Source organism: Caretta caretta, chromosome 1 (assembly GCF_965140235.1).
Source record: "Caretta caretta isolate rCarCar2 chromosome 1, rCarCar1.hap1, whole genome shotgun sequence".
NCBI classification, from domain to species: Eukaryota; Metazoa; Chordata; order Testudines; family Cheloniidae; genus Caretta; species Caretta caretta.
The window spans coordinates 95,787,586-95,811,561 of NC_134206.1; the positions used below are offsets into that span (position 1 = coordinate 95,787,586).

The following is a 23,976-nucleotide window of genomic DNA, read 5'->3' on the forward strand; positions in this document are numbered from 1 at the left end:
GCTACATGTTTGAAGAAGTATACAACTCTGTATTATAACGAGCAAGCTCATTTATTCTTCCAAGAAACTGGAATAGTATTGTTTTCTCCCCTATTTTGTTTCCATCTGTTAGTGGAAAGGAACTAAAAAAGTGCCCCAAAAAAGCCGGTGTTTCAGCAGAATACGTGCTAGAAAAAAGTAAACAAAATGTTGCTGCTCATGGGAAGGAAAAAATATGCCGACCATTTTGGATTGGGAATAGTAATTCATCCCTTCCATTCTATAACCCAGGGTCTTAGAACTCCCTCAGCAATATGCAGTAAACATGGGTAGCAGAAATGGAGGGTATCCCACAGGTGCATGTCTAGTCTGTTTGATGGTATCCCCATTGGTATGCAAATAACTTATATTTATTGTATGTAGCTCCTTTCACTGGGAAGACCCTAAAAGACTTTAGATATTGTAAATCAGGTGAATTGTGGCTAGTCCCCTGCAAATGAGCAGGGCACAGGAGGGTTGTAGTGGATTCTCTGTCACTGACAATATTTAAATCAAGATTGGAATTTCCCTTCTGACAGTAGAATCTATCAGTCTATTGGTAGCAGTAGTTGCGCTAAGAAAGCAGAGTGGATGGGGCTCGTCCATCCCCCAGCAGTAGAACAAAGGTGGAGCACCCTTTCAAAGCCTTTTGTCATGGAGTCCCTTCACACAATCCCCAGCACAGGACCTTATTGTATAAAATAACCCTTTTTCATCCACAAAATCTAAGAGCCTTTGAGAAACCCACTATGAGAACACATAGCTTCGCAGTACCTATATTGCCAACACCAAACATTCAAAAATCCCAAGTGAGGCTCAAAAATTATGAGATTAGTATTGAAAGAAGATGTATTTTATGATCCATTTTTTAAAAAAAATCCTTCTATTTTTGAGGCCTTAGAATTCATGTTTTAAAGGTGTGGGTTTTCTTTTTTCTTTGCAGTCAGGAGGACTAATTTTTTTTTAATGAAATCTAAAATTCTCAACGATCACTGAATCCAGCTGCAGAAGTATTAAGAACACCAAATATCACAAAAGACTCATGGTAAAGTCATGAGAGTTAGCAACACTGCTGAGAATGTATTGTCCCTTAAAAATAATTTTACCAGTAAGAACATACCTGTTGCAGAAGCATCCACAATTCTGCTACCTTAACACTCCTGAACAAGAGTATAAACATATAAAATATATGTTTTAATATATTATAATATAAAATATAGTAAAATAAGGAGAAATAGCACTACTTATAGTTCCACCTCTGAGGTGGAAGGGAACAAATGTTCAACAGTGCAGGCTAGAATATGAAGAAGGATAACATCCAGTTGAAACTGAAGGTAGAATTTAGGTAGTCAGTGTTCAGCTACCCCCATTTAAAATTTAGCCAATCTGAGGGTTAATATCCCAAGACTTGTGCAAGCATTTAATTTTCTACATCACCATTTTTCCTTATATCATAAGGTTGGTCTTTTCTCCAAATATGACTTTCAATGAATTCATGACCTAAGCAAATGGATCCTTTTAAAAAGCAAATATATGCAAAGTTGAACTGTCTACAGTCTTTGTGAAAAAGTCTGTAAAATCTTAAGTCTAATAGTCCAGAAACCAATTTGTTGCCTTCCCTCAAATAGGTTCTCACAAGATGCTAGTTGGGAGAATCTTTTGCTGCTGTCATTTTGAAAGAAATCAGTGTGTCCTTTACCAGCTGTTTCTTTGTAAAATGCATTAATGCAGTTAATTAGTATTGACCTTTTCCAATATTCATCATGCCTTAGCTTTAACATCCTGAAAGTTTGCTTTAAAGAAGGTACAGCTAGTCCCGAGGGGCTGAGGGGTGGAGAGAATCTTAGTTAGCTTTTATTTTTATGCTAATGTTAAAAAAAAAGAAATGGTTTCTGCTGGGCAGCCTCAACTAGCAACATCATTAGAGATACCATATTTATTTCATGTTGTAAACTTTATTAGAATTTATTTTGAAGCAAGTTGGTGATTGGGACAGTACATGGGAGCTCTTAGTGCTGAAATTGCTTTGCAGTTATGCTTCAGCCTATTTTCTTGCAAGAAAAAATGTCTTTATCCAACTGAGCAAAGTAATAACTTGTTGTTTTCCAATAGCATCACACACCCATTTCAGGATTATGAACAGGGGCTGTATTAAGCACCTTAAGATATAGTACATGAACCATATCTCTCTCTAAGCAAACTGGACAAAGATAAACTGGATAAAGATGGTTCTTGTTTGTCTTAGTTTCTGTGTTTCACATGAATACTTCCCTAAGACCTTGAAGTGATTATGAAATTAATTTCAGATTAGTTAGCAACTGATACCCCCATGAAACCTTAACGGCTGATCTAAAAAGCAAGTCAAGCATGATATACTAAAAACACATTTAAAGGAAAAAGCTAGTGCTCATAATGATAGTAGTCTGTCACTCTTGTATACCCCAGTTACCCTTCTCAAAACAAAAAGAAACAGCAAGCTCCTGACATAGAGCCACTCTATTTATAGCATACAAGACACAGCCCACAGCACCCAAAATAGGCTTATTGTAAATGTCTTGGGAGGCATCCATTAGGTCCACTAACCAGGCCATGTCTTACCAACATCACATTCATTACCACTGTTCTCTGCTTTCTGTTTCCACACTGTAGAATTCAAGGCTTCCACCTTTCAGAGGCATGGTGGGAAAACACTTAGTTCTGTATTTCTTTTCAGCCCCTGCTTCTATGAGATAAGCATTATTCTGGTGCCTTTTGTTTGGCTGGATAATTGGGTAAATAGCTTGCTCCAAGAAAGCTGCTTGTGTTGCTATATACAGGGTTAGATTTCCAAAGTCAGAAGCACACAAATGTACACTTAACATGTAAAAAACATATATACTGTATATGAAAATAGCTGGTGTAAATGAGGAAATCCAGTACTGGTGCATACACAAGGCCATTTAGCCAAAAATAATGGGTTGTCATTAAGTCATTGCACAGGAACCCAGGACATCTGTGTTTATTCCCCAGCTCTGCCATAGACTAGCTGTGTGACTTCAGAGGAATCAATTTCTATTTATCTACCTGTAAAATAGAGATAATGATGTTTCCTTTTGTCTGTCTTTTTCTATATAGATTATCTCTTTAGAGGAAGGACTGTTACTTAGAAGTGTAGTTTCAGCACCTAACACAATTAGGCCCTGATCTCATTTGGGGTCTCTCAGTGTTATTGTTATAGAAATAGGTTTAGATACAAGACTTTTCTTTCAGGACACACACTGATGAATTTACAGACAATCTGAGCAAGTTAGCGACCTTAATCCAGAAGAATGCAGAAGCTCCAAGATCAGGTATCCAAAGCAGCATGCCTGGACCTATCATTGTGGAACCGATCTGATTCTTTTGTTGTTACTGCTGTTGCAAGCTGCCCATGCTGTCCAAACTTTTTTATTAACTAAGAAAGGAAAGAGTGGGTGGGGTGTGGTGGAAATCAAACATCACTTGGTTGGTATATCATCTGAGGTGGGCAATCTGTAAGCATTTGCTAAAACTTTGTGCTTCTCATGGGCAAGAACCAGTGAATTTTTAACCAGTGTCATGCCTCTTTCTATACCGGACTATTAATGTGTCAGTAAAAACTTTATGAACACTTAATCATTCATAACCAAACATATTAGAGTCTCAGCCTAGGTTAAAAGCTTCAGCATTCATAATTAAGTGACATCAGCAGAAAGGAACCAGCTAAATGTGGAAGTGGACAGACTGAAAGCTTAATGAATGTTTAAATCTTCTGTGTTTTGAAGTTTGTCACATATAAGCACTTCTTGTTTTCATAAGGGAAGAAAATAGTATCTGCTCCTTGATAGTTTTCTTCTGCCAGAAAATGAAAAATTTGGATGAGGACAGAACTGCATAGAAAACATTACAAGAATTTGTGCTACAAAATACAAATTAAGCCGTGGATATAAATTCTGCAACATTAATTGATGAAAGAAAACTATAGTGGCATATCATGTACAAACATCAGTTACTGCCAGTGAACTTCCCTGAAAGAAAATATGGACTGTAGTTTAGCCCTTACAGTATTCTTTAATACAACATTGTACCTCATTATGTCACCCACTAAACTCTGATTACACAAGTACCCACTATAATTCTGTTTTGCTGCAGGAATAGTGAGCAGATCCAGCCTGTTTTTACAGCAGAACACCACCTGTGGATAATGTTTTGTATTTGGTCGTTGTGGTAATAGAACCTTGTTGTTGCTATGGCAGCTGAGTTAGATTATTAGGGGATAGCCCAGCCAGTTTGGGCTGGTTTTTGGTTAGTTCAGTGTATGGCAATAAATGGCTGCTTTTAAGGTTAACAGCTCTCTGTGTCTCCAGTGATTTCTTCCTAAAACTATTGTCCCGAAGGATATAACAATGTGGCGACGTAGGTGGGACGCAACAGAAGGAAGTGGAAGTCAAGGTACCAAAAAAACCCACCTTTTTGCTGCTGGAAGGGGGTGAGAACTGGCTTGTTTGCACTGACTGTGTAAACTGAAACTAAAATCATGGCTACACTTAGAGGGCACTGGAACCTTTTGAGGAGACTATAGTGCAATGGCACGTATATACTGAGTGTTTTGAGCTTTTTGTTTTTGCAAATGACATTACAGAAGAGAAGAAGGTGCCAGTATTCTTAAGTGTTGTAGGGGCTAAGGCCTACTCCCTGCTACGCAGCTTACTACAGCCTGTTATGCCAGAGAACAAATCTTAGTGACATTGTGGAAATCATGGGGTCCCATTTTTCTCCAAAACCATTGGTAACTGCTGAAAGATACAGGTTCCACAAAAGATTATGAAAGAAGATGAAACAGTTGTAGAAAGAAGAAAGAAGATGAAACAGTTGTAGAATTTGTAGCAACTTTGAAAAAGCTTGCAGAATGCTGTGAATTTAAGGAGATATTAAATGATGCCCTACGTGACAGGTTAGTGTGTGGCCTGCACAGTGAAGCTATACGGAAGCACCTATTGACAGAGGCACAGCTTACCTTACAGAAGGCTGTTGATATTGCGGTCTCCATGGAACTGGCAACAAAGGAGGCACAATACATCGGTGCATAACGTGTCACAAGAACCTACCCACAAAACTGTGCAGAGTCAGGAATGTTACCACTGTGGTAAGCCGGTCACCAGGCATCAGAATGCTGGTGTAAGGACCTGGTGTGTCGACACTGTGGCAAAAAGGGGCAAATTGAGTGTGCCTGTAAACAAAAAAAAAAAAAAAGCGCCCTGTGGACTGGCTGACCAAAAAGGGAAATCTGAATACCCTAGAGCAGACCCAGGATTAACAAGGAGACACCTCATCACAAGAAGAAGAGCCACTCCATGTTTTGTCTTTGGCAGTGGGCTCACATGAATACTGGGTAATCCCATTGTTGAACAGCAAACCTATACACATGGAATTGGACACCGTTGCAGCCATCTCGCTGGTCCCTGAGACTGTGTATAAAGAAAAGCTACAGCATGTTCCGCTTAAGACAACAAAAACAGTTCTGAAGACGTATACAAGAGAAGCTGTGCCCATGTTGGGAAGTACTGCTGTTAAGGTGGAGCTCAATGGACAGGCTGCTAAATTGCCACTGTTTGTGGTGAGAGGTAATTACCCAACCTTAATGGGTAGGTCTTGGCTTAGGAAGATCCAGCTGAACTGGGCAGAAATGCACCAAATGACTAAAGAAGAAACCGGTCTGCCCGCTGTACGAAGGAAACATGCTGCTGTTTTTTGGAGAGGATCTGGGAAGTATGAAGGGAATCACGGTGACATTGAACATTAAACCTGACAGTCAACCAAAATATCTGAAAGCCAGAACTGTGCCATATGCCATCAGGCCGAATGTTGAAGCGGACCTGGAGCGCCTGGTCACAAATGGAGTCCTAATACCAGTTACCCATAGCTCATGGGCAACTCCTATTGTTCCAATAGTGAAGAAAGATGGCTCCCTCTGGATTTGCAGTGATTTTAAACCCACTGTCAACCCAATGTTGTATGCAGAGCAATACTCGTGTCCCCGCATCGATGACCTCTTCTCAGGTCTGGCTGGGGGACAAAAGTTCAGTAAGATTGATCTGAGTCAAGCATATTTACAGATGCATGTTGATGGAAAGTCCCAAGAGCTGTTGACTATTGTGACGCATAAGAGGCTTTATCGATACTGTCATCTACCCTTCGGAATAAAGTCTGCTCTTACAATTTCCAGATGGCTTCTGAGATTTTGGAGTTTTGTGCAGTGACAGTTGTCCGTTTCTGAAAACTAACTTCTTTTGTAATAACACTGTTGTGACAGACGATACCCCTATGTTCACCACTTTTACAAGACTCTGATGGTTTGTGTGTGTCATTTCCTATTAATGAAACGACTGACTTTCTATGAGCTTGTACTGTACTGAAGGAAAGAGCTGGGCAATACATGATGCACATTTCTGGGGACAAGCCTGGGGCTGGGGTTTTGCTGGGGTTGCTCCGTAATATAATTCAGGAGTGGCTAGCTGTAGCACTCTTGCAGTATAGCTGGGAGTAATTTACATGCCAGAAGCAGTATTTGAGCAAGGCCAGGAGTGGTTGCTCTCACAGCGAAGCAGTGCAAAAGGCCTGCCAGATAGGAGAATTGAGGAGAGAGAGCAGTTCAGCAGTCCAGATTGTACTTTGGGGAATATCACAACAGTGTTGAGTGGCTCAGTGCACATAGTATTAGAATGACCCTCCTTACCACAGTGGTAACAGACGCACTATGGATTGTTTGCAGTAGATTTCTTGGCAGCTGAGGGTGTCTTCTGAAAGTTCAGAATGCTCGTCTGCTCTGGTAGGTTCTGCCTCTTCAGAGTGGCTGGTCCTTCCATTAACTTCATCATGACTCCTTCAAGTTCAGCCATATCATTTCCCATCTTCCTTGATTCTTCTGCAGCTGAACGCAAGCTGCATTCAACTTCTATGGCATAACATGAACTGCTAGGCATAGACTGGCTTTTTCCCCCTGAGCTTCTTTAAGCCTTCTTGGCTCTTTCATTTTTCTCTCCAAATTAGCAGATTTTGTATGGCAGTTTAGAGTATGATATTTTGGAAATAGCAGTAGTATCCAAATGGTCCCTCTGATAGAACTGTGTAATCAGGGATTCATCCCAACATCCATGAATAAATTGCTTTGTTCCCTGTATATTAGGGTTTTCTGGAATACATGCATTCTGTTCCATTATCTTTCTCCAACAGCTGTTTAATCTTCCCAAATACTCAGAGTATTTTTATGGACTTCTGAAGGCTCTCTAGAGATTGTGTATACAATTCATCACTACTGGAAATAGGACCATACTTATTTTCCAACTCTGTCAAACACTCATCTGCAGTGGCAGACTTCCCTGCACTGAAAGCTCCATTCAGTGCTGGAGGTGAGAAACTTTCTACTAATCATAGAATATCAGGGTTGGAAGGGACCTCAGGAGGTCATCTAGTCCAACCCCCTGCTCAAAGCAGGACCAATCCCCAATTTTTTGCCCCAGATACCTAAATGGCCCCCTCGAGGATTGAACTCACAACCCTGGGTTTAGCAGGCCAATGTTCAAACCACTGAGCTATCCCTCGGCCCCCAAGGGGCGGTGCTGGTGCACCATTGGCCCAAAGTGAATTCAGCTCTGCAATCTGTAACCAGACTCCTAATAGAATCAAAATTAGCTCTGCTATTACACAGTGGAGAGAAAAGGAGATGCAGTTGGCATTTGGGGCCCTCAGAAGGGGGGCCCATAGTACAAATGTTTGTCCCCAGCCTCTCTAAATTCTGGTTTCTTCCCTTGGAAAACAATTTGGGATCATCTAGTCGATTTTTTTTTTTTTTTACTTGGAGCTTTGAAGTACCAATATCTACCTCCCCACTGGTTTGTGGTGAACTGCTGCTAAATTTGTAGGATATCTGATAGCAGGGGCAACACCCTCTGTAAACTTTACCACATGTTCTACGACTGCTTTATATAACCCCTCTGGAATAGTGAATGTGGGAGGAGAATATGTGTGAATGTCAGGGGAGGAGAATGTATACTTTTTTCTAGAAGCATATTGGTTTGAAAAATATGTAAGTGCAGCATTACATGTTTGGTTAGTATTAAGTGCACTGCCCTCTGGAATCACTCCTGCCGTTAGAGTTGTCACCTTTTCGATACCTGTCATCAGGCGTATTATGAGAATTTTTTTAAATCTAATGTAAATCACATTTCACTTACCATTCAATTTAATCTGTTCACGTTCTTTTCTTTACATCTTCATATTTACACTTCTTACTATATTCATAAATTGCAATACCCTCAGTGTACTTTGTATTCTCTTATGTCTGGTTACTGCTCCATACTCGCTCAATGCATGGGTCAATTCTTCATCTGCAACAGTAGGGTGAATCCTACTCAACCAAACTCAGCTGATAAAGCTTGCAAAAGTTCCATGGTCACAACAATACACAATCTAAATTCCTTATGGGTAACCGCAGGAAAATTCAGTTAACAATTAGTCTTCAAATGCAAGATAGCCCTATCCCTGTTCGGGTGCCAAAAAATTTTAAACGTATGTAACACACTAATCTCTGATTACACAAGTACCCACTATAATTCCATTTTACTGCAGGACAAGTGAGCTGGTTCAGTCTGTCTTGACAGTGGAAATCCCACCTGTGGATAATAACAGAAGATAAATATGCAAATTTGAACATTTCTGGATGCCTATATTCTCAGTTGCTCCAGTTTGGAGTAGACACCACAATGTCTTTAGGTCAGGTCTTCAGAATGCCTTCTGAAATGGAAGAAAGGATGCTAGAGAAGAAATACAAGCTTTAAAATGTGTATCTAAATTAAACCACAACTGCAGTGTTGTTCTAATAAATCTTTTTTGGTTAGGGTACAACAAGAGGGAGGAAGAAAACAGTCTATCAGTGCTAAAAGGCTCCCATGATCACAGAATATATAGATTACAAGAATTAGCAGAATTTGCTCACTTCTGGGAAGAATTAAATGAGTGTATGTGCCAAATTCAGCTCTTGGCTAAGCATATGTAACTCCCATTGATCACTATTTGATCACATTGTTCACTGTTGAACACTATATTTTACTGCCTGACATCATACACTGGACCAGACTGGACCAAAACTATGTGTGATTTGACAGATAAGTGCCCAGGTCTTGAATTATGCTGTCAATCAAACAGAAGGTCTCCGAAGAATATATATATTCCCTATGGATGACTCAAAAAAAGCCCTTTTTGTAACTGTTTAGAAATTATTATGTGCATTTCCAGATTAAAGCTTCACATTTTAAACACTGAGCTCTGGGGTTCTAAATACTAAAAACTAAAAACTTTCTCTTGAATATGTTGTGGGTAACATATTGTGTTGTGATATTGAGGAGTGCCAAGCAATTTCATCCCCAAATGACTAAAATTATACTTTGGTAAAACAATGATCAGATAAGAAGCAATTATTCATAATTCAGCCTCTGATGCAAGTTCAAGAATGTGACCTCCATAATTGGTCACATAAAGGTCCTTGCCTTGCTTTAGGGAGCACCATGACTCAGACAAACAATAGAGTTGAGTTCAAGAACAAGTAGTTGACTTAAACAAAAACTATTACACCAAAAAATCAACTAAACTCTGTAATCCAAGGAAATTATACTTTTTAAAAGTATAGACCATCTTTCTGTAGAGGACACCTCTCAGGTGAACTGAAACTGAAAGTAAAAATTCCCAAATCAAAATGTGGAACACGTGCAATTATCACAAATAATCCAGACAGTCTTTGAACCTAAGCAAGGGTCAGATTTTCAAAATCGTTGAACCAAATGTGAAACATTAAAATCCTTTTGACAAAATTGTTCTCTATTTTTTTTCTCCAAAACTACATTGTCCAACTAGTCAGAGTTTAACAGGAGAAACTGTTAAAATTTTAAGTGACAATAATATTTCAATATCTAATTAAAATAGACTTCAAAATAAAATCAACCTAGAAATCATAGTTTTCAGCAAGACACTCTCGCCCATTGGATTTAAATATGGACATGAATTAGCTGAAAAATGTATATGAACCAATATGAACTGGCTGACAAATGGCAAGGTTGCTTCATGAACAAAAGTAAATAGTTTCAAAATTTTCCATGATATATTTCAACTTTTGATTAAGTGTTTTTAAAAGGAAACTTTTATTTTTTGTTGGTTTGTTTTTAATTAAAAAAAAAAGCATTGATGGGGAACAAACTTTATGGCCTGTTACTAATTTACTGCTTATCACTCCCTTCCTTTACCCTCCACCCCTTTTTTTTCCTCCAGTGGGGAATTTTAAATTTGGACCAAAAAGTTTTGCTTTTTCACACTTCAGTTGCTGAAAAAACCTGTTCATGTGACTAATTTGCTCAGGTCTCCATAATAACAATATTCAGGGTTCAGAGTAGCAGCCGTGTTAGTCTGTATTCGCAAAAAGAAAAGGAGTACTCATGGCACCTTAGAGACTAACCAATTTATTTGAGCAAAAGCTTTCGTGAGGTGCAGCTCACTTCATCGGATGCATCTTATCACAAAGCTTATGCTCAAATAAATTGGTTAGTCTCTAAGGTGCCACAAGTACTCCTTTTCTTTTTGCGAATATTCAGGGTGATAATATAGGCATGTTTAAAAAAAGACTTAGGTTATGGTCTGAAACATGAGGGTTTGTATCTCTTCTGCAACTCAACATTTAACCAGTGATGATTAGACAGAAATATTTCTTGTTTGCTGGTTTTTCTATCATTGCATCCTGCAGTTGTTTTTTGCCCTGTCCTCTGAAGCAGCTGGAACTGGACTCTGTTGGAGACAGGATACAAAACTAGCTGGATCACTGGTCTGATCCAGTAATGTAATTCCTATATTTCTATTGAAGCTTGAGGTTTGATAGTAGTATCCTTCTGCAGAGCAATGCTGAGACTTTCTGATGCAATGCAATCTTCCTTTATCTCTTTTCCTCTCCTCTCAGAAATTGCCTGAGTTTCAAATCTTCTTTCCTTTTCATAGAGTTCATTGATAATATAGAACACAGCTCACAGGAGTTTGGTTGGAGTCAGATACCAATGCCTGTCACGTCTTCATTGGCCCATCTGCTCAGTGGACTAGTTTCAATCACTACTTCATTTTGTGCATACACAATCATTAAACAAATACTAGAGTCATGAATTCTTGCTGAATATATATTTTGACCCGCTGGTGGTCTAAGAATTTCTATGATGTTTTACTTTAAAAACTGCTCCTTTTAGTCCATGTGCAGACATGGTCAGCATGAAAGAGTTCTCTTTGTGTAATAGATAGAGGGCTTTTAGCTCAATGAACTGAGTCACCACTGCATTATGCCAGCTTTATGCCAGTGCTGTGAGGGAAATCAGGTCCTATATAAAGTCTTTTAGGGCCAGATTTTTAAAAGTATTTTGGTTCCTAACTGTCTGTGTAGCTTGTTCTGTCCGCAATACTTTAAGATGTACCTTGTATCTTTCTAAGTTTTCTGAGAAAATTGTATAATCCTATCACTTAAATACGTCCCCATTTACAGTCAGATTTTCAAGAGTACAGATCCCATCTCACCTAAAAGAAAATAGCCATATTTTCAGGTCACTCAGCACCGAGAGGGGCATGTGAGAACACTGGGTGCTGAACACTTCAGAGAATTTGGGGAGATGGTGGATGCTGAGCACTGTTGGAAAATCTGGCCACTTCAGTGAAGTACCTAAGTGGGAGCTCTTCTGAAAACCCAGCCACTAACTCAGGGCCCTCTGAGGTGTAGTCCTATGTATTGATTAAAACTTTCAAAATCATCCAGGTCCCATTGGCTTTCAGTGGTTTCCAGTGGGGCCTCACTGAGATTGCTCAATGAGGGCAAAGGATGGGGTAGACGGTCCCCAAAACTGTTGGTTTATTCCAGGTGTTCCCAAATTTGGTTCACCGCTTGTTCAGGGTAAGCCCCTGGTGGGCCACAAGACACTTTGTTTACCTGAGCGTCGGCAGGTATGGCCACTTGCAGCTCCCAGTGGCTGTGGTTCGCTGTTCCTGGCCAGTGGAAGCTGCAGGAAATGGCGTGGGCTGGGCCACTGCTTCCCGCAGCTCCCTTTGGCTGGGAACGGCGAACTGTGGCCCCTGGGAGCTGCGAGCAGCTGTACCTGTGAGCGCTCAGGTAAACAAAGCGTCTCGTGACCTGCCAGGGGCTTACCCTGAACAATCCGCAAACCAAGTTTGGGAATCCTTGGTTTATTCTAATGATTAGAGTCACCAAGCCAGCAACAAAACAGCTTTTACAATACTTCACTGGTTATCAAGAAGCTAAAAAACAGCTTCCCTAAAGTAATTGATCCCTGGGCTCCCACTTGGACAGCCAAGTCAAATATGGTGAGGATTACTTAAAATATTATTCACCATATATAAAGTTCCACCATTCCCAAGAGATAAGACACATTACCCACCAGGTGAATGGATATTTCAGACTTTACCCAAATACATGTTTACAGCCAATTCTTAATTAATCTAAGATTTATTAAAAAGAAAAGAGTGATTATGGTTAAAAGATCATTATACATACAGATATGAATAAAGTTCTCAGATCAGTTTCATCGTAGAGATGGTGAGCTATTGAGCTGCATGAAGTTCTTTCAGAATCAATTGCATAGGTTATAATCAAATAGGCAGTTCATATGCAGAGAGTCTGTGTCAAGGTTCCTCCCCCACTCTGAACTCTAGGGTACAGATGTGGGGACCTGCATGAAAAAACCCCCTAAGCTTATCTTTACCAGCTTAGGTCAAAACTTCCCCAAGGTACAAAATATTACACCCGTTATCCTTGGAATGGCCGCTACCACCACCAAACTAATACTGGTTACTGGGGAAGAGCTGTTTGGACGCGTCTTTCCCCCCAAAATACTTCCCAAAACCTTGCACCCCACTTCCTGGACAAGGTTTGGTAAAAAGCCTCACCAATTTGCCTAGGTGACTACAGACCCAGACCCTTGGATCTTAAGAACAATGAACAATCCTCCCAACACTTGCACCCCCCCTTTCCTGGGAAATGTTGGATAAAAAGCCTCACCAATTTGCATAGGTGACCACAGACCCAAACCCTTGGATCTGAGAACAATGAAAAAGAATTCAGTTTTTACAAGAAGACTTTTAATAAAAAATGGAAGTAAATAGAAATAAAGAAATCCCCCCTGTAAAATCAGGATGGTAGATATCTTACAGGGTAATTAGATTCAAAAACATAGAGAACCCCTCTAGGCAAAACCTTAAGTTACAAAAAAGATGCACAGACAGAAATAGTTATTCTATTCAGCACAATGCTTTTCTCAGCCATTTAAAGAAACCATAATCTAACACATACCTAGCTAGATTACTTACTAAAAGTTCTAAGACTCCATTCCTGTTCTGTCCCTGGCCAAGACGACTACAGACAGACCCAAACCCTTTGTTTGTCTCCCTCCTCCCAGCTTTTGAAAGTATCTTGTCTCCTCATTGGTCATTTTGGTCAGGTGCCAGCGAGGTTACCTTTAGCTTCTTAACCCTTTACAGGTGAGAGGAGCTTTCCCCTGGCCAGGAGGGATTTCAAAGGGGTTTACCCTTCCCTTTATATTTATGACACGCCCCCCAAATCTCAGCTAGGGTGAAACACTGGCTGGGATTTCTTCCTGGAGCTCTAGGAAAACAGAGTTAATAAGACACATGCATCTCTAAATATACTACCAAGTACATAAAGACTAACAATATTTTCCACATCTCAAGGACGATTTTAACCAGTTGATTCTGGGAAACTTTCACGGGAGAGTGCATCAGCCACTTTGTTAGAAGCTCCTGAGATGTGTTGGATGTCGAAATCAAAATCTTGGAGAGCTAAACTCCACCGAAGAAGTTTTTTGTTAGTTTCCTTGACGGTGTGAAGCCACTTCAGTGCAACATGGTCGGTTTGCAGGTGGAAACGCCGTCCCCAAACATATGGGCGTAGCTTTTCCAGGGCGTAGACAATGGCGTAACATTCTTTTTCAGTGACTGACCAGTTGCTTTCCCTCTCAGACAGTTTTTTGCTGAGAAACACTACAGGGTGGAATTCTTGATCAGGTCCTTTCTGCATTAAAACTGCTCCCACACCACGCTCAGATGCATCTGTGGTTACTAGGAACGGTTTGTCAAAGTCTGGGGCCCTTAGTACAGGGTCAGACATGAGTGTCGCTTTAAGCTTGTTAAAGGCCTTCTGACACTTTCCGGTCCACTGAACAGCATTTGGCTGTTTCTTTTTGGTTAGGTCTGTCAGTGGGGCAGCGATTTGGCTGTAGTGCGGTACAAATCGTCTGTAATAACCAGCCAAGCCTAAGAAGGATTGAACCTGTTTCTTTGACTTTGGGACAGGCCACTTTTGGATAGCATCCACTTTGGCCTGTAGGGGGCTGATAGTTCCTTGACCCACCTGGTGTCCAAGGTAAGTCACTCTGTTTAGGCCTATTTGACACTTCTTAGCCTTAACAGTTAGTCCTGCCTCCCTTATGCGCTCAAGGACTTTTTGTAGATGTTCCAGGTGGTCTGCCCAGGAATCCGAAAATATGGCCACATCGTCAAGGTAGGCGACTGCATATTCTCCTAATCCCGCTAGGAGACCATCTACAAGTCTTTGGAAAGTGGCGGGTGCATTTCGCAGCCCGAAAGGGAGTACATTAAATTCATACAGCCCGAGATGTGTGATGAAGGCTGACCTTTCCTTGGCAGATTCATCTAGCGGTACCTGCCAGTACCCCTTGGTTAAGTCCAAGGTAGAGATGAACTGGGCCCGTCCCAGTTTCTCTAATAGTTCATCTGTGCGTGGCATTGGATAGTTGTCTGGGCGAGTTACAGCATTTAGCTTACGGTAGTCCACGCAAAAACGTATTTCCCCATCTGGTTTGGGAACTAGAACCACTGGAGATGCCCATGCACTTTCAGAGGGGCGGATTACCCCCATCTGTAACATATCCTGGATCTCCCGTTCTATAGCAGTTTTAGCTTGAGGAGACACCCGGTAAGGTTGAACCCTAATTGGGTGAGCATTACCTGTGTCAATGGAGTGGTATGCCCGTTCAGTCAGTCCTGGGGTGGCTGAGAACGTTGGCGCGTAGCTAGTGCACAGCTCCTGGATCTGCTGTCGCTGCATACGCCCAAGGGTCATGGAGAGGTTCACCTCTTCCATACCACCACCACATTTCCCTTCGTAGTAGACACCTTTGGGCCACTCAGCGTCGTCTCCTCCCTGGGCTGTAAACTGACAAACCTTTAATTCTCTGGATCGATTAGAAGAGCTGAGAGGCGGTGGGTTGCTCCGTGCCGCCGTCCAAGCTCTCTGGAGGCTTTCATCTGCTTCCTGTTCGGTCTGGAACTGTTCCCTTGATGCTGGAGACATCAGTTCCTCATGGGATTGTGGACCTAGGCTTGGTCCCTCTGGAAGCGATATAGGGGATGGAGCTGTTTCTGTTGACTGTGAACCGCTCTCCGCTGGTGCACTATGTTGGGATTCAGGCTCCGGCTGAGCCTCTTGTGTAGGGTTATCGGCTGCTGCCAGTTCAGGTTCGGTGGGGCCCTCTGGTGTTGAGGTTGCAAGTACTGGATTCAGTGCTGGCACGGGGTCTGGTGTTGGTTGTTTGGCTGGTTCCGGTTCTGGGACTGGTTCCGTCTGGGTCTCTGGGACTGGATCCACTACTGCTGTTGCAGACATTGGCCTGGGGTCCGGGTCCATCACCTCTGACTGGGACTTGATAGAAGTTTCCGGAACAGAGCTAGGCCTCACGGCTTGTTTAGCCTGGCTGCGGGTGACCATTCCCACCCTCTTGGCCTGCTTCACATGATTGGCCAAGTCTTCCCCCAACAGCATGGGGATGGGATAATCATCATAGACTGCAAAAGTCCACATTCCTGACCAGCCCTTGTACTGGACAGGCAACTTGGCTGTAGGCAAATTGAAAGAGTTGGACTTGAAGGGTTGAATCGTCACTTGGATCTCTGGGTTGATTAAATTGGGGTCCACTAAGGAAGCATGGATAGCTGACACTTGTGCTCCGGTGTCCCTCCACGCGGTGACCTTCTTCCCGCCCACACTCACAGTTTCCCTCCGCTCCAAGGGTATCTGGGAGGTATCTGGGCCTGTGGACCTCTGGTGTGATTCCGGTGCAATGAACTGTAATCTGTTGGGGTTCTTGGGGCAGTTGGCCTTTACATGCCCCAGCTCATTACACTTAAAACATCGTCCAGCTGACGGGTCACTGGGGCGAGGAGGGTTGCTGGAGAACGGGGTGGTGGGACGATAAGGGGTCTGGAGGGTTCCTTGGGAGGTAGGTGGGGCTTTGGGCGGCCCCCGGTAATAGGGTGTGGTCTGGGGTGGTCCCTTCTGGTCTCCACTCCAACTGCGACCAGTTTTCTTCTTCTCTGCCACCTCCACCCATCTGGCTCCAATCTCTCCTGCCTCGATTACAGTTTTGGGCTTCCCGTCTAGGATGTATCTTTCTATTTCCTCAGGAACACCCTCTAAGAATTGTTCCATTTGCATTAGGAAGGGCAAATTTACTGGAGATTCAACACTTGCTCCTGATATCCAGCCATCCCAATGTTTCACAATGTGGTAGGCATGTCGGGTAAATTACATGTCTGGTTTCCACCTTAGGGCTCTGAACCTCCGACGAGACTGCTCGGGTGTTATCCCCATTCTGACTCTCGCCTTGGATTTAAACAGTTCATACTTGTTCATGTGTTCTTTAGGCATTTCAGCTGCCACCTCAGCTAAGGGTCCACTGAGCTGCGGCCTCAGCTCTACCATGTATTGGTCAGTAGAGATGTTGTACCCAAGGCAGGCCCTTTCGAAGTTTTCTAGGAAGGCCTCAGTATCATCACCTGCCTTGTAGGTGGGGAACTTTCTGGGATGGGAAGTGGTACCTGGAGAAGGATTGCTAGGGTTTGTTGGTATATTCTGCTGGGCCTTTATCCTCTCCACCTCCTCCACATGCTTCCTCTCTTTTTCCTTCTCCTCCTCCACATGCTTCCTCTCTTTTTCCTTCTCCTCCTCCACATGCTTCCTTGCCTCCATTTCCCTCTTGTGGGCAGCCTCCTGTACCTCCTTCTCCAGCCGCATGAGTTCTATCTGTCTTTCATGTTCCCTTTGTCTTTCCTCAGCCTGAAATTTGGCTAATTCCAGCTGTAGTTGAGCTGAGGATTTGGTCATTCTAACCTCTCTGTTTTTAACTAACTTTACACCTGAGGTTTAGAAATAAACAAACAAAACTTGGCTGTAAAATTTTGCTGTGCTGCAATAGAATACCTATTCTCTGATAGTGATTGTCAGCCTACAGAAAAAGACAATTCCCTTGTCTCTGCTCTGGGCCCAAATTAAAGCAAAAAACCTCCAACTGCTTGGAAACCTGCTTACCCAGCCCAAAGAAAAAGCAAATGGGTAGAACACACACCCCCTATTTACTTTTAGGAAGAAAAGAAAAAAAAAAACAATGGGTTGGAAGACTGTGAATTTCCCTGCAGGAGTTAAGTACCCTGCCTCCAGGCAAAAAAACCTGCAATTCACAAGATAATCCCCTTTTGTCTCTGCTTGGCCACAAAGCAGAGAGAAACCAAGCTGCTTTCAGTTTCAAAGCTGCTTTCTGGACTTTCTTTCCAAAGAAAAAAAAATTTCCTTTTTAAAATCTGTATTTCTAGTTCAAAAAATCTCAACTGGATCTCAAATGATTTCAGGTTAATCCCACCACTGTGCCACCATGTCAAGGTTCCTCCCCCACTCTGAACTCTAGGGTACAGATGTGGGGACCTGCATGAAAAAACCCCCTAAGCTTATCTTTACCAGCTTAGGTCAAAACTTCCCCAAGGTACAAAATATTACACCCGTTATCCTTGGAATGGCCGCTACCACCACCAAACTAATACTGGTTACTGGGGAAGAGCTGTTTGGACGCGTCTTTCCCCCCAAAATACTTCCCAAAACCTTGCACCCCACTTCCTGGACAAGGTTTGGTAAAAAGCCTCACCAATTTGCCTAGGTGACTACAGACCCAGACCCTTGGATCTTAAGAACAATGAACAATCCTCCCAACACTTGCACCCCCCCTTTCCTGGGAAATGTTGGATAAAAAGCCTCACCAATTTGCATAGGTGACCACAGACCCAAACCCTTGGATCTGAGAACAATGAAAAAGAATTCAGTTTTTACAAGAAGACTTTTAATAAAAAATAGAAGTAAATAGAAATAAAGAAATCCCCCCTGTAAAATCAGGATGGTAGATATCTTACAGGGTAATTAGATTCAAAAACATAGAGAACCCCTCTAGGCAAAACCTTAAGTTACAAAAAAGATGCACAGACAGAAATAGTTATTCTATTCAGCACAATGCTTTTCTCAGCCATTTAAAGAAACCATAATCTAACACATACCTAGCTAGATTACTTACTAAAAGTTCTAAGACTCCATTCCTGTTCTGTCCCTGGCCAAGACGACTACAGACAGACCCAAACCCTTTGTTTGTCTCCCTCCTCCCAGCTTTTGAAAGTATCTTGTCTCCTCATTGGTCATTTTGGTCAGGTGCCAGCGAGGTTACCTTTAGCTTCTTAACCCTTTACAGGTGAGAGGAGCTTTCCCCTGGCCAGGAGGGATTTCAAAGGGGTTTACCCTTCCCTTTATATTTATGACAGTCTGTATAAATTTTTCCATGAGAAATAGCAGGGTAATCCAGGTCACACCCACCTGGAGACCTCAGCCTTGTGACTTGCAACTTCCCCTGATAAGATTCAAGCAGAATTGAGACGAAAAACAGATCAGGTCCCAACGTTTTTTATATTTTTTTTCTTATAGATCTCTGGGAGGCTGTGATAGCCTCTTGACAGCAGGTAATACAAAGACTAGGTAATGTACATTGTTGCTTTGTTCCTGTATATACATAGGTAATTAATTGAATTGATTAGTATAAGGCTATTAACCATCCATTCATTGCAGTTTACTATAGACTTCAAAGAGAAATAAAGACAATGATATTATTACACCATATTTAATCTAATTGCTAACATTCCTTTTTGATCTCTGAATCATTAGAACAGAGTAACAGAAAGGAATAGAAGCTTGCCATTTACAAGATAATACAATCACTTTGTTAACATCTAACAAGATACAGGTGAACACAGGCAAATAAAATTAGTATTTACTTCTAATTCTCTACAATATAGGTTTGTATTTCAAACACTCTGGCCTATCTAACATGGCTGTGATAACTGTCTACAAGAAATGGCCCTGTTTACCATTTCAATACTTCTCTAATATGTTTTTAAAAGTTGGCCTTCGGTCACTAACGCTATGTCTACACTGCGCACCTTACAATAGTGTGGCTGGGTTGCTGCAGCTGCGCAGTTGTAAGGTGTGCTGTGTGGCCACTCTTTATTGCTGGGAGAGTTCTCTCCCCGCAACAAAATAAAACCATCCCCAATGAGGGGCGGTAGCTTCATTGCCAGGAGTGCCGTCCACACCGGTGCTTTCCGTCGTTCAAGTTTTTGTCGTTTGGGGGGTGTTTTTTCACACCCCTGAGCGACACAAGTTTTAACGATGAAATTTAGACATAGCCTAAGCCTACTGGTTACTTAACCATTTCTAGCTCAGTATCACAGTCACACAGAGGTTTTGAAGTGTTATCCATTCTGTCAAAGTCATATTTGTGTACCAGGATTTTCCATAAAGTATAATAGAGTGTCTTTGACAATCTTTTTGAAGTATATCAAAATACATTTAGTCAAGTTTTGTATTCTGAAACTGTTAAATATAATGAAGAATAACTTGCACTGGATTATATCTGGATTCCTTGTTAAATGACTATCACTGCATTTCATCTCTCAATAGCGCCACAAGAACAAATGCACGCAATTCTTTAATTGATTTATAGGATCAGCTTTCCCCCAAAGAATATCACAAAACCAAATTAAATCCTTGTATATGGGATCAATGGCAGAATCCTCAGCTGGTGTAAATGAAATGCGCCCTGGATTCTCCTCTTATTTGGAAATCAGTTTATATGAATTAATATGTTGCATCATCCTCTGGTTCATTAATATGTTGCATAACCAGAATTAATATGTTGCATCATCCTCTGGTTCTACATGTATATAGGTCTGAGATCAGAACTGAATCTCTTTATTTTTGTATTTGTGTCTGTACAGTGCATACTATAAAACTTCTTTTCTAAAAATGGATATAGGAGTAAAGATGTATGAAATCCTGATCTTGAAAGGATTCCACACTGAGGATACCTGCATTAATTATTTCCCTGTGTATGGAATCTTTTAGGTTAGCCCCAAAGTAAGCACCATGTGCATCTCTCTATATATGCTGGTTTATTTCCAGAGGTAGAATCAGAAACACAGGCCATGTATCGGATTGCCTCAGTGACAGGTTTAATCTGGAAAATTTATGAGCTCCAGGGGTAAAAGGGTTGAGGATTTACTTCAGCTGTATACAACTCTCATGTTGGTCTTAGTACTTGTTTTACAATCACTCAGGTCATATCCTGGTGTTGGAAACAGGGAGAATGAAAGCATAACCTTCCCCTCCCTGTTTGTGAGACACAAAAAGCGGGGGAGGAGAGTAAATTGCCTTAACCACTATCATTGCTGAAGATTATTTAAAAGCTGTAAAAGCCTTCATTTGCCCTTAGGAGTTGTGACATATGGTGTGAGGATTTAATATCAGTTTTGTTGGATGCAATTCAAAGTATTCTTTAACAAGGATCTTGTCCCTCATCAGACTTGAAAGAATCCTTCAGATATTGTGGGGCATATAGAAAGCAGACAGAATAATGATGTTCAGATGACATTTGTTTTTGTTTGACACTAAGCAGGATTGCCAACTCAGATAAAAAAAATATTAATTTTATCATCAACAACAAAACCATCCTTTCCCAGTACATTAAGATTATACTTTTCAAACTACGCACAGCACATGTCCCAGTATGATTCAGGAGCAGTTTGGAAGCATACAACTTCTGTTTTTGCTTATATCTATCTATTTTGTCTGAATTCACTCTCTTTAAAGTGATAGGCAATAAATATAGCTATTAGTTTTATATTCCATTTTTTGAAGGCATGATAGGACCTTCCCTCCCATCTAAAGCCACATCAAAACTTGTGAGGGCAAGGAAATGACAGGTAAGTGCCAAGTGACAAGCTATGTGATCAAGTAAAAGGCTAATGGTAAAGGGAAGAGAACTGTCTGCACATGCGAATGTCGTAGTACTAAAAATAACCCCAACTGTGCATCTAGGTGTGCAGAATGAAGAAAAGGTTAAAGAATAGATCTTTTTAAACTTCATTTCCCCAGCCATCTCTGTATGGAATAATACAGTGTCTATTAACTCTCTTCTACCTCCCTCCACCCTCCCCACCTGCTGCACCTATGGGAATTAAGAATAAAGCCCATCTCTATGAATACTGAAAGACACATTGATCTCAAAGTATGCAAGGTATCAGTGAGACACGGAAAAAGGCATTTTTTAAATCCCTTTCTAAACTTTGCATTAGTCAGGCTGATTCAGGCTTGGACTGAATAAATTCCTTCAATTTTAGCAGACTTGACAAAATTGTATTCTCTTCCAGTAAGTAAATAATACAGAAACCTACAATCCTACAATCATATTTTAAAGGCAACATCAGATTATAAATTAAGGGGCTTTCAGAATAGTTATTTTAAGATACAATGTCCTTGATTGTCTCCTGGACAGCAATAATTTATCACTTCCCAGAAAATGAATCTCCTATATCTATAAACCTACTCCTCTCTCTTAGCTGGGGTGCTGCCAGTAGGGAAGAATTGCAGCAGGAAGGGCCAGGCACACAACCACCATGGTAACCCTAGAAGTGCTCATGGCTCATGCTGTGGAAGCAGGGAAGATATAAAGGCAACCATGGAATGAACTGTTGCCCACGGGTCTCACTGTTACACTACCTCTGCTCTTTAGGCTTATAGGCTGGAAAGACAGTCACCAGTACAGTCCATAGTGAGGATGATACAGAAGTAGCAAGATGCACAGGAGCTGTCACAGTATACCTCTGGTTGGATGTAATATAGCCCCAGAAAACAGGTGGGAAGCAACCGAGACAGCAGTGACTAGAAGACAGAGCTGGTTAGGAATTTTTTTCCACCTAGCAAAAAATTGAGAAATTATATATATTCATTTTCATACATTTTTGGAGAGGGGATTCAAATGAAAAAAATAAAGCTCATGCATTTTCAATGAATGGGTTGGGGTTGTTTTTTTTTGGGGGGGGGCGCAGAGGAGGGAATATCCATTTCCCTTTTATCAAATAGCAATTTTCTGTCCAAAAAACATCTGGGCAGAAAAATATTTGATGAGCTCTTCTGGAAGATCTTATTGCTGTCTCTCTTAAGGCAAGCAGACAAGAAGGGCTGTCACCCTTGCAGCCCCACTACCATTCTTAGAAAAGGAGTGCATTCACCACACCAATCCAGAGGGGGAGGGAACTGCTCTGTTATTCCTGCTAGGGCAAGATTGTTTCATATGCCAGGTTTTCTAGTTCTTTATTCTTGTTTTAGATGTCCCATGTTCTTTCTATGGGACTTCGACCATTTTCCTTGAGTAGACTCTCCTTCAGTCTCGTTGTCAGGAAAGACTTTGCTGACCTTAGTCAGGATGGGTAAGGAATGGTGTCCCTACCCTCTGTTTGTCAGAGGGTGGAGATGGATGGCAGGAGAGAGATCACTTATGTTCTTATGACCTACAGCCTACATTTTTTTTTAATTTTTGATTTGTAAAATATATGCAACCCTCAGTAATTTTGGCCCTTACTTACTTGATTACACCATCACATAATTTAAAATGACAAAAAAATTACCTGAAAAAGAACTCCAGCCAAAGAAATTAATCTCACTGACTGAAGAAAAGCCTGAGAAAATGGGCCTTTCAGTATTCACTGAAAGTCGATGAGGGCTCCCTAGTTAGAGCAGGAATGGAAGCAAATGGACCCAAGCCCCTCTGCTCCCCACTGGAGCACCTTGTTCCCAGCTGCCCCAGAGTTCCAATCTGAAGAGTCTTAGCTTAGAGCACCCTAACTTATCTTATCTGTTAGGATGGTACACAGGGAGAGATGTGATCTTAGAAGTTAAAATTTAATGCTTTGAATTGCACCAAGAAAGATATTTCTAACCAGTGCTGTGTGTGGAGGACAAGTGTTTGAAATGATTCTTTAAGCAAGTGACCCATCACATTCTCCATTAGTTTAAATTTCGAAGTTAGCTTCAGTAGAAGTTCCACATAGAATACCCGATAGCAATCAAATCCGGAAACAACAAAGAGAAGGCTAATAGTATAAAGGGTTCACCTTAGTGTTCCATCTCACAGAAGGTAGGCTACTGACTTCAAAGTGCCCTGAGAGCCTGTCTGAGCAATACCAGCATACATTTGGTCAGAGGATCACTATTAGAGGAGGGCTGTTCTCTCCGAGACCTGAAAAACGTGTGTAGAGAGCTACAAGAAAACGAGCATCCTGTGGGATTTCACAGTGCTGAGAGTTTCTCTGGGATGTAATCTCCAAATTGGCTGTTCATCAGCAGGTACTATCAGTGGGGTTAATGGCTTTTATTGCACCAGAAGAGTGGCTCACCTGCTGGAAAAGACTTCATTGAATTGGGGAGCTGGGTTTCCTCAGAATGGTTCAACCAAATGTAAGATCATGGGAGCAGGCTGCTTGATCACATCATGCAGGAGACCCTGATGTTGGAGGAGTCAAAAGGTAAGTCCTGTCCTGAGGTGGGGGTCATTTGGGGACCATATAAAGATCCATCAAAAGTTCCAGTAATCAGGATAATCTTCAGAATAGTGTTCACATATTGGCTTGCTGTTCTGAGCTGCAGAACTAAGCTGTCACCAGTCTTCTGAACTTCTTAAGATTTGTCCC

The 23,976-nt window shown here is 41.5% G+C and overlaps 2 protein-coding genes across 3 annotated transcripts in view; one reads left to right on the top strand and one right to left on the bottom strand.

Annotated features, from left to right (window-relative positions):
• GPC6 (glypican 6) overlaps nt 1-23,976 on the top strand; it is a 1,138,485-nt gene that overhangs the window by 246,218 nt on the left and 868,291 nt on the right. The window lies entirely within an intron of this gene.
• Nucleotides 13,562-23,976, bottom strand: part of TGDS (TDP-glucose 4,6-dehydratase) — a 1,159,807-nt gene continuing 1,149,392 nt past the window's right edge. The window contains exon 2 of the mRNA XM_075129305.1: nt 13,562-16,959. Within this exon, the coding sequence (XP_074985406.1) occupies nt 13,802-16,576 (2,775 nt within the window). The 5' untranslated portion in view covers nt 16,577-16,959 and the 3' untranslated portion in view covers nt 13,562-13,801. The remainder of the gene's footprint in view (nt 16,960-23,976) is intronic.